Source organism: Limanda limanda, chromosome 4 (genome assembly GCF_963576545.1).
Source record: "Limanda limanda chromosome 4, fLimLim1.1, whole genome shotgun sequence".
In the NCBI taxonomy this organism is placed as follows: domain Eukaryota; kingdom Metazoa; phylum Chordata; class Actinopteri; order Pleuronectiformes; family Pleuronectidae; genus Limanda; species Limanda limanda.
In genome coordinates this window covers 1115801-1127305 of record NC_083639.1, presented here as the reverse complement: position 1 = coordinate 1127305, position 11505 = coordinate 1115801, and the positions used below count along the sequence as shown (strand labels likewise).

The 11505-nt window shown below is 39.7% G+C and overlaps 1 protein-coding gene across 1 annotated transcript; it reads right to left on the bottom strand.

The window, feature by feature from the left end:
- Window positions 1-870: 870 nt before the first annotated feature.
- Window positions 871-7001, bottom strand: LOC132999444 (T-complex protein 11 X-linked protein 2-like). The gene is made up of 10 exons (XM_061069126.1): window positions 6935-7001; window positions 6682-6811; window positions 6445-6565; window positions 4996-5216; window positions 4143-4273; window positions 3880-3971; window positions 3149-3268; window positions 2495-2676; window positions 1898-2070; window positions 871-1091 (listed from the first exon to the last, which is right to left on the bottom strand). Exons 1-10 carry the CDS (start codon window positions 6999-7001, stop codon window positions 871-873), a joined length of 1458 nt encoding a protein of 485 aa, XP_060925109.1.
- Between the last annotated feature and the right edge of the window lie 4504 nt (window positions 7002-11505).

Sequence of the window (11505 nt, the reverse complement as noted above, 5' to 3'; positions counted from 1 at the left end):
CAACTTTTCACCCTTTGAAACTTTCTTATGTTGTATAATCGATCACATGTCCGTGACCTTCAGGGACAACACATCCGATCTCGCAGGAATAAACTGTTAAAACTTAAACCTGCATTTTCATTTGTTTGTACGTCAACGTGCACTGATCAACCTGAATAAATAGAAAATTATTCAATGTGGGATTTAAGCACAGATAACGAGCTGTTGAATGATAATACAGCCGTCACTTATATCAAGTCTATGTTTGGTTTGTGAGATTAAGAAAATCAACAGAGATCAGCAGAAAAAGAGAAAAGTGGAAACGTACCCAAACAAGTTGTGAACATATTTCTTGGTACTTTTTTTTTCTTTTGACAGTGAAAGAGGTGAAACTGAAAAAACAAACCAATATTATTTTATTGTTATAGCCCCTAAAAAACCCTATTAACACACATCACACACCAAACTGTACCACCCTCTAATAATACGAATTCAGTTCTTGACCTATCCTGAGTTTTTATTGTCTAAATATTATAGTTTTAATGAATTATAACAGTATACTTTTTGGCATTTTATGACTTCTTCTTAAATGGAAGCAGCAGACTGTTAATGTTTTTACGTCAAAATAACAACTTAAAAAAAATAATGTATGCATGTGTACTGCTCCTCATGCTGAATGGAGGAGACCTGAAAAACCCCAACGAGTGAACCCACGACAACTTATTAAAGTTTGTTGCTTCGACATCTCTCGACTGATTTCCCATTTAACATCGTCGATCACTGTGTTAACATCGAAGCCACAAGCTCAACCGTCGAGGTCACTTCAGGTCGAGGTTACTTCAGGTCGAGGTCACTTCAGGTCACTTCAGGTCACTTCAGGTCGAGGTCACTTCAGGTCGAGGTCTCTGCGGCCCCGGCCATCAGCAGTTTCCGGAGGATCGGTGCAAATAAGGGACCAAAGGCCGCCTTGTTGAAGTGGACGATTTTCCTGAACACTGTCCACAGCTCAGCGAGCTCAGTTTTTACCAGGCCCAGGGGGGCGGGGGGGTCCAGATCCCCTTTGGCAGGACCAGCCTGCAGCATGGCCCAGAGGTAGCCCTTCAACCTTTCTCCTGTGTTGGATTGAGATAGAGAGAATGTCAGTTTTCTGCAGCGGTAGCAGAGATAACCGATGCTACGTGACGTTATAAGACATGTTTCTTTTGTTGAATAAAAATCAGAACAGACCAAGATATTAAAACTATATCAAATGCAGTTTTAGCCCGGAAGGTTTTTTTTATCAACCTGAAATGTACGAATTTTCTAAATATAAAGTGAACACATGACGACCATCAACCAGTGGTTAGCGGAATAAAGTTTTCAACATGGGATCAAACAATTAACACTTGAAAAATAAATATATAATATATATTAGCATTTACAATTTTTTTCAATTAATCAAATTTAATACATTTTAAGATAAAACTGCTGAACATCTCATGGTACCAGCTCTTAACACGTGAGGATTTAAAGCTTTAATTTAACATATGGTTGCAAATATACAAACATTTGTTCATCATTAGAAAGGAGCTGCAGCGATGGACAGTCTGAGGAAAGTCATGTGACTTCTATCAGAGCAAGTAAACCTTTTCAAGTCTTAATGAAATTAAAATTATGACCCTGAATATGAGCATAATAATAATGTCTCCTTTAATGGTTGGATTAATTCATAATGAAAATATTGAATGAGCTTTGAGGGGTTTGTATTCTCTATCATCTGTAAAACATTTCCTGAATACTCCTGAAATTAAATTAAAAAATAACCACCACTAATATCCAGCTATAAATACATGGAAATGTAAATATAAAAAAAGGAGTTATCGCATTTCCCCCTCATTGGTGCTGCAGCTATTCATTGATCAGTGTCTCGTGCTCTGACCTATGAGTGTCCGGACGCGGTGGTTGTGTTTAAACAGGTCACATATTTGTCCCTTCAGCATATCCTGTTTGTCCTGAGGCAGCGCCGCTCGTCCCTGGCTCTTCGCCGCGTCGTTCACCTGCAGCACGAGTTTCTCCCCGAGCCCCAGGAGCGCCTCCTTCAGGTCCTCCTCCCTACAGCAGCCACAGGCAGGCTTCATTAGATGTGTGTTAGGTCACAGGCAATTCACAAGCAATGCTGAGAGATCTGGGACTCGCTCAGGTCAATAAATTTGGGTCTTAATAACATTTTGGTCTCTCAGGAGGTTTAGATTGAATAAAATTACATTTTAATAAAGATAATTAAGGAAGAAATGGCCTGTGCTACATTTATTACTGCAGCTCAGCTCAGAGTGTGAACAGGCCTTTGGTTTCACAAGCTGCTGTTCCACATTTATCCACTAATCATGACCAGGCTTCTCTTGAACAGAAAGAATGAGGTCAGCTGGATCCGTTCTGACAGGCCTCTTGCCTCCTGTCACCTCCGTTGGTTTTCCTACTCGTACCATACCCGTTATTCTTGACAGGCGCTACATGCATCACCGTGTCCCCCTCTTACCTGGCCTGACTGTCCTCCAGCAAGGCAGCAGTGGTCTGCTTCAGCTCATCAACAAACCCCTGCAGAAAGAAAACCGCATCCCCGGTCTGAGCTTTGGTTAGAAGCAGCGCCGACGCCTCCAGGACCAGCTTCTGCAGCCGGAGGGCCACAGCGTCCAGGCGAGCTTTGTCCAGCAGCACGATCTGTGTCGGGGTCACATGGGGTTAATCACCAGGGAATCTCAAGCTAAATGAAAATTCTTCCTGAATACGTAAATTTTCACCACTTTTTGGTATGAGTTTGAGCATGTTAAAGCCCTCAAAAAGCCAATTAATTTGCCTGAATAATAATAATAATCCTTACAATTTCAATAGGGCCTCACTGTCTGTCAGTGCCTGTCAGTGCTCCTCGGACCCTAATTAGCCTCTTCATAAAAAAAAAAATGTCTTTATCTAGATGAAAACAATCTGGGTTGATAAGAAAAAAAGCTGCAATGGATATTTTTCACCAGTTTGTTTGATTCTCAGCAGGAATATGCAGAAACTGTAAAACAGATTAGCGCCAAACTTGGTGGGAGGATGTGATATGAGTCAAGAAAGACTTAATACACCCTGAATAATCAATAAATCATACTTCAAATCAAAAAAAGGCCAAGTGTGTGAGGCTGCCGCTGACCTCAGGATACTTCTGGTCCTTCGGGTCCCAGTAGAGAAGACGCATGTAGGCCCGGTTGAGGATGGTGGGGATGCTGACTTTGCCACTGGGACCGGAACAACCGGACTCTAACACAGCCACCTGAAGCCAAGCGATGGTATCAACCATAACATCTATTAAAAAAAGACAGAAATATTGTTAATAAATGTTCATATGAATAAGAAGATGAATAAACTGCAGAGTCACAGAATAGCTCCCATGTAGAAAGGTCTGGATCATCTCTCAGATTTTGCTAAAGGTGGAAATGAGGCTCTGGTTTGTTTCTATTTGAACGACACAGACGTAAAATCAATGTTTTCTCTGTTTTCTTGATCAGAAAATATTGAAAGTGTCTGAGCAACAAAGAGTTTCTGCTCCGTCTGGAGACAGTTGCCTTCTGAAGGAAATGATTGAATATTCTTTTGCTTAACAGCTGAAATTATGACTAAATTTGCCGAACCGAAGAGAAGTTACAATGTTATTTCATAATGTATTATTTTTCATTGTTTTTTAAAGACGGAAACAAGTAATCAAGTAACAATAAAACACTTGATGATAAAATAATAGTTCGATACGGTAATATTTTACTTATCAGCCAAAGTATTGGATTTGCTGACGATGTAGTTGGAGGACGGAGTCAAGAACAGACGACTAACAGTTTGTCATCAAGGATATTTAGCAGTTGAGCCAACATGACCTTGTCAGCTTGTCACTTTGCCAGCGACTGTGACTGCACAGCTGTACTCGCACAGAATATTATGGGAGCCCAAACAGCCACAGGTCATCGGCGATTGGCCGGACGGCGCTGACGAGCGACAAGGGGTCAACGTTTATTTTTAAATTGAAAAAACTGGAATGGCCAATGATCATAAATCCCACGCTCACAAAGTCACCTTTAACATCTATCACTCGTATCGCAGCAGCTGGGGGAACAGAGGTCCCCCCCCCCCCCCGGAGGGACGTCCTACTCACTCACCGGGCATCCTGTCCAGGATCACCTGGGACTTGCCCTTCTCGTTCTGCACGTGCTGCAGCAGGAGGTGGTGATACTGGATGGTGAAGACCAGCTCGTCACTCATCATCAGGCCCAAGACGCGGAGGATGTTCCTGAGGGGAGAGCGAGGGAAGGGGGGGGGTCATGTTTGCATGAAACGTTATTGGAAGGTGATATCTCAAAACTACACCAGCCTGCGAACACGCTAACTCTATTTGTGCAGCACTAGAGGAAGGGACAGACAACAGAACCAATACGTTTTTAACCCACAAAGTAAACGCTATCAGTAGTGGAAATCTAAAGAAGATGCATGAGACCTTATCCAAAGATAAACTGACATGCAAAGGGATTATTACAAGACACAAGTCTGATGAGGTTCAAATCATCTGGATTCAGTGATCTTCAGGCTCAAAGGAAACATATGATGCTCATATTCAAATTCATAATTTGAACATGTGTTATCGCTTGAAAAGGTTCTTATGCCCTAATGTTGAGAAAAAACACATCTCTCCTGTCCAGTGCTGCTGCTCCTCTTTGCACCCTCTGTCTGAAACACTTGGTTTTAGACCCACCTTCCAGTAAAGTTACTGCTGGAAGTTCATTATGCCAATATCGGCCATTGCGATATCTGCCGGACTACCGACACACAATGTTTCAGGAGCAGTGTTTTTTCTGCAGAACTACTGATCTCCCTTTACACTCTGATCTTTCCAACTTTGCCGAACTTTCACATAAAATACCTCTAAGACACGCAGAAGGAAAGAGAAACCAAAAAAAGCATCATGTGTCTCCTTTAAGCTCATTCTGCCAAAAAGGTTTGAAATCCGAGCGTCACCTCAGCTGCTCCTCAGGGTCCTTCAGGTCCTTCAGTGCCAGAATCTCTGGGATCCGACCCGGAGCGCTCATCGACGCCACGGTCTCGATGACGTACAGCATCAGCCCGGGGACGTCCAGCAGTCCGTAGTCAGCCGCCTTCTTGATCAGCTCCATGTCCAGAGACTCGTCGATCTGAGTTCTCAGTCTGACGTGTCGGGGGAGCAGCATCAGCAGGAGGATCTGATGGGAAACAGGTGAAGTTTACATGTAGTTGATGCACAGGAACTTTCAGTTTATCTGTCAAGGTGAATGTGAGCATGTGTCCTCTGGATTATTACAAAGATAATAAAGAAACACATTATCAGAAGCTGTGCATAAGAAAGATTTGATGGCATCATTTCCACTGCAGCTGTCGAAGTTAAAACTGTCCATGTGTCTCTGCTCCGCCTCCATTCAGCATCAGTGAATCCAACAGGTGACATAAACCACAAGCTGCTACTCTCAGGTCAGTACGTTTGGGAACTGCTGCAACATTATTTTAATATTTTATTTGAGCTGTTCAGATAGAAAAACACTGATCATGCAGAATAAGCAACATTTTAATTTAGAGATTGGTTGTTATTGTTGATTATTGATTAGTTTGAGTAAACCTTGAAGAAAGCAGGAGCATTTTTTTCATTTAATATTTAAATATTTAGATTTCGAAGAGGCATCTGGGCTTCTGCCAATATGTAATGCTTTTGCTTTATCACATTTTAGGACATTCCATTACTGTGCTGCTTAAAATAATATTTAAAAAACCACAATTGACAAACGATGCAAAGCCAGTAGTGATGATAAGATTGTATAATATTATGTTTATGACTGATCATATAATTTTCTGAACGTTATATGTACAATACAATTATATCTCCTGTTTGCCAAAACCATCCAGTTGTGTAATAATAGTTCCTGGTGTCAGAAAATCGATTAAACAGTCAACATAAATTAGTTTAAACTATGAAATAGTTTGACCTTAAATAGGAACTTAAAAATTAGTTTGATGCTTTTATTCACACGGCCTTTTCTTGCTTTATGTGTGAGAAGTGCGTGACTGATAGTCGGAGGTTAAATAACAGCAAATAGGTCCAATAAATTAAAGAGTAATGCTGAACTCTAGATCAGTTAGAAAGTCATTAAAACTAAGTTTTTTTCTAATATTCAGATAGAAAACTTTTAAAATATGAAGAATTCTAAACAGAATTGAGTCACTGTCTAAAAAATTATAATTAAGCAGCCTCCTGCATGCACGATCCAATATTACAACAACCTCACCTTCACTTTATACACAAATAGACCACAAGTATATAAAAACACTTTATACAGCAAAAATGTATTCAAGACTTCTGGACTTTAAAGGAAATTAGGATTAGACTTTCTGAAAGCTAATTCCTTTTGTTGAGGGAAGTTGATTGAGTTTGGGACTCACGGATTTGACCTCCTGCAGCACGGTGACAGCATGAGAGTAGTTTGGAGGATTCGAGTTCAGCTGCACATGGAGAATGTCCCAAAACTTCCTCTGACAGATATCCTTCCCTCCGCCTGCCAAACTACAGAGAGGAGAACGTTTGGAAGGAACATCAGTAAGAAGAGCCTGAACTCCCAGATTTATCTTTAAAAAACATGAGTAACTGGAGTCACGTGACTGAGGTGGAGTTTGCCGTGCCTGCTCGTGGGAGTCTCCTGGAACTCGAAGCAGCAGTTCAGGTTCATCACCATCTCGTATGCGAGGCTCATGTTGGAGAAACGCCTCTTCAGCTCCATCAGTCTGGCTAACGAGGCGTTGGGGGGGCTCTCTGACACCACAGACAGGACACACACCCACAGATAATTAAAACTGCCACTGTGGTTATAATTCCATCACTAATGGTCCCTGAACGTGCCTTAAAAACAATAAGTGCTATAATCAAGCTGCATACCTGCAGGAGGGTCACACGCTTCCAGCTGGGGAAGGTCATCCGCCGCCTTGTTTCTTTGATTTGCCATTTCAGCAACAGTCTAAACATTGCAAACAGTGAATCATAAATAATACACAACCTAATGAAACTGGTCTTGAGCAATTCAGGCATTTAGAGCAACAGTGATCAGTTGAACGATCATTGATTTGATGAACAGAAAATCAATTACAGCTTTGAAAAATTACTAAAATGATCAATGAATTGACTTTGATCTTTTCAGAATGTGACAGTTTGCTGCTTTTCTTTGTTTTAACAACACACAGAATAGTTACGAGGTGTTCACTGTCTGTGGGACAGAAGAAAAGTTTTGATGGCGTCATTTCAAGCTCTAAGTAACTGTGACGTTAAATCCTTTTTTTAAGTCTTTGGTCAGACAAAAGTAAACATTGGTGTTGTGAGTCTAGTGATTGGAAATGATTGCACAACTCTGATGTTTTAAAAACTAAACAATCAATTAATAATGAAATATAACATAATACATTAATAATAATAATATATATTATAATAATACAACTACTAATAATACTACTTCTAATTTTGAAAGTTGTACATTATCTAAATCATATATTTAATAAAATTCCGTGCAGGTCTATATTATGACACAGTGGGATGTTCGTACTTTGAACTTTTTAACAAATTAAGCATCATGATCAATGCCTTATCGTTTCGAAGTCTGAGCAAATGTTGTGCATTTAAATATTGTAGTACCATATTTAATTATGTTGTGATGAGAATTTATGTTATTGCCCTAATCTTAGTATCTCCTATATAACCTGAATGCATCATAGACTTTTTTTTAACTTTATATACAGTTTATGGGATACTTTCAAGTTTCAGGTTTTATTTACCTACTTTTGGTAGTAGTTGGCACTATTAGTATCACTATGTTCAGACTTGTAGATCTGTCAAAATCACCTGTTTCTGTCCAGGTTGTGTAAATCTTTCACCTTTGAAACAGCCTAAGACTTCAGAGGAATCGATGACCACCGACATGGTGACATTAAAGTAAACAAACAAATTCTTAATAATGAATCCTATGAAGTACCCTTTGATATAAAGTCTGGGTGGAGAAATAGTTTGTCACAAAGAAGTTTTGTTCTTTCATCTCAATCCTTTGATACACAACATGGGTCAAAAGTGACCCGGCTCAGTTTTTATTTTGTGAAATGTGTTCAGGTATTCCCCAAGTAACTTGGAAAAACAAGATCAAACCCAAATCCTTATTTAAATTTTTTTCTTGAATGAGAAGTCGTTTTTGTATCACGACCCTTCTAATGCACAATATGGGTAAAAAATGACTCAACTTCAATGTCATCAACAGAGCTCGGTTTGCACAAAGAGGTACTCTCTTCAGTATTGGGAAATTTGAAATTATTTCTGAGATTCAAAAAAATGTATGTTAATGAAAAAAATGTAGTGAGACAATTTTAGGGATCTGATGTGTTTAAGTGTGTATAATTATGTGCAGCTTGATTGAATTTAACAGAACTGTTGGACCTCCTCAGAGACATGTGCTCTACTTGGATTGGATTTTCTATTTTAGTTTATGGACAGATTTGTTTTTTAACTTTATTACTAGGATCTTATTGTAGTTGTAATAAGTTTTAGAACTTAGTTTTGATGCAGTGACACTTAAATCTCCCTGTAAGTGACCAAATTCAAGTACATGTCGTTTAAATATTATTATGTATTCCAAACTTTTTTGGCCTGATCAATGATAGAATCATTCAAACATTTGATGTCTGAATGATTAACACATAACATATAGTAGTAACATATAACAAATAAAGGCCGAAGCCAGAAAATACTTGAGAATAATATGGTTTCCTTGTTTTTATACCATAGATGAACATAAGCAACTATAAAACTACCAAGAAGAAAATCCAAACATTAGTCATTTCTACATTCACACACTCAAATAATTTCCCAAGACACAAATGTACTGCAAATGATTTATAATTGCAAAATGTTGTGTAACAAACCATTTTGATAAATACGGGCATTAAACAAAGCATTATCTAAAAAAGTTGACCTTCCATCACAGCCACAGACAAATAGATATGAACATATTTTCATTAGAAAAGGAAAATAAAAGCATTAAAAAACAACTCCGGAGCAATATTTATATATTTGCATATTTCAAAATATTAAAACACCAATAAATTTCTGTTTTAAAATAACAAGGATAACTTAGAAAAAATGTCAGTTTCACACTTAGTTACAGTCTCTTTCCTCACTTGAGCAGCTATGTACAAATACACTTGTTTGAATCACTGCGCAGATGCGACTCAGGACCGTAAAGCAAATGAAAAAGAAAATAAGTGCCAGAAGCAGGGATGTGCAGGACGCAGCACACCCAGATTAGTTTTTTAGATAACTTAATGTCCTATGAAAACAGTTGTAAGCAGTTTGAATCTATGGGAGAAACTTGCAAATTCCTCATGAGAGAAAAATCAATGTCAAAAAAGAAGATTCTCTGCATCAAGCTTTGTATTCCAGAACAGTGGGAGTGCTGCTGAGAAAAAGGCAAAGGGGCACCTCCTGAATTAGAATGAGCAAGTTAACAAACACTGGGCCTAATCTACTAAGATCCCAAATAAAGAGTGCTAAGTCGCGTGTGCATTGTAGCAGATTGCACACGTTTGGTTTGTGGGCGTTTTGCGGATTATCTACTGAAGATAATTGCGCAAATGATAACAGGTGCAAACATGGTAGAGGAAGTAGCATTTAAATGAGTGTTTGGCGTGCGTTACTGGTTTACTGGAGAGCAGAGGGACCACAAGCGCACAGTGAAATTGAATGCTATGGAATTGGAGGTGTTAGTGAAAGAGGCAAACAAACATGACGTTGAGCTACAGCTAAGACATATTAATATAGCTCAAAGAAACGCGACATTTGAGAGTACATGCGAGAAAGTAAATGCTGGGGGTAAAACTAAACGAACAACCGATGAAATTGAGAAGATGGCAGGACATTAGAAGAACCAAATAAAAAATAGCTCATAATAAAACAGGTGCAATCTCCTCCTCACCACAAGAACTGCAGAGCCATCTGTGCGTAACACTGTGCCGATTAGCACCTTCCTTTCAAACGTACTAAACACACAGTCACAACCACCGCAATTATTATCAGGCTTTGAAAATCGTATTTGTCAAGTACTTGCCTAACTACTTGCCTCTACTCCACCTAATATTTTTCGCACTCGGGTAGAAACGCACGATAATGCATTTTCATTAAGGAAACTGACTAAATGGACAGCGCATGTTATTCTGCACGCAATCCTCAGTGCATTAGTAGATCAGCTAGCATGTTTTTTGTAGGTGAAATCAACATGAGCAAACCTTTAGTAGATCAGCCCAGAGTCTTCGCCCTCATTCGCACGCTAACAAAACTGTACGAATAACATGTCTAATAACATATCGATAAATCCAGATTTCACTCCTGTGTCATAATGCTGCAATTCACCAATGACTGTGTCGCAGTGTGACCCAACCCACACACAACTGAACATTTTGTCGTACACTTCCTCACCTCATGTTCTTCCAGGCTTATTGTCTCCACTGGGTTTAACTGCCCTATTTACACCTGCTTATATCATGTGATCTGTGTTGAAACATGTCATCAGTTGAAGACATTTGATAAAGACCTGTTAGCCGCTGCCTTCGTCCACACCTGGTACCAGTAATTGCTTCTCTTATCTTAATTCAACCTGCATTGGGATCGGATCTTTGAGCGCTAATGCACACACAGCAAGGCACGTGAAAGCAGTCCAAGTCATCTGAATCTTTGTAATGAGCAGCTTGAGATAACAGGAAGAGGTTTAGTTGGGTGATCCATCACTAGCCAACTTTACTCAGGGCCATGCAGTGCAACCAGGTACAGAAGCCGACCATTTCATTCGGCATGAATGAATTACTGGTCGTGTTTTTTGTAATTTTGTGAGGGTGACGTCATTTATTTTTTGTTGGAGAGAACTTTGTTCGTGATGGATATCAGGACATGAAGAGAATGTCAACAAATAAGATAAAAGGTGTCTCAGAAACCATTTTCCAACCCTGCCTTGAGCTGTATCTGGATCAGATATCAGCCACATCAAGTATTCATATACTCATGTATATAAGAATCCACTGTATAATTTGGCACACTGTCACCGTGAGTTTTTTGGCTGTTTCTTTGTTGTGTACTGTGTTTAAATGCAGGCGACATCTTGGAGGGGGGAGATGTGCCCGAGAAAGGGTTGGGTTTGGTCCGAGATATTAATGCATTGTAAATAGATGTGTTGTTGAAGTGCTCGTGGTGAAAACACCATCGGTTCCAGTTTCAACAGTCACATGGTTGTTAAACATGAGCGTGGAGAGAAGGCGAGGTCACAGTGCCGTCAGTGCTACATCCTCTGCCCTGTGCCAAGGTACTTACACGTGTACACACACACACACACACACACACACACACACACACACACACACACACACACACACACACACACACACACACACACACACACACACACACACACACACACACACAAGATG

What these genes read in the sequence shown, in the direction of transcription:
- LOC132999444 (XM_061069126.1), bottom strand. Translation starts at nt 7,001, where the DNA reads ATGGCAAATCAAAGAAACAAGGCGGCGGATGACCTTCCCCAGCTGGAA. An exon ending in TGCTGCAGGAGGTCAAATCC is followed by an intron (nt 5,217 to 6,444) that starts GTGAGTCCCAAA and finishes GTTTCCCATCAG; the next exon opens with ATCCTCCTGCTGATGCTGCT. An exon ending in CAGTCACAGTCGCTGGCAAA is followed by an intron (nt 3,269 to 3,879) that starts GTGACAAGCTGA and finishes GCTTGGCTTCAG; the next exon opens with GTGGCTGTGTTAGAGTCCGG.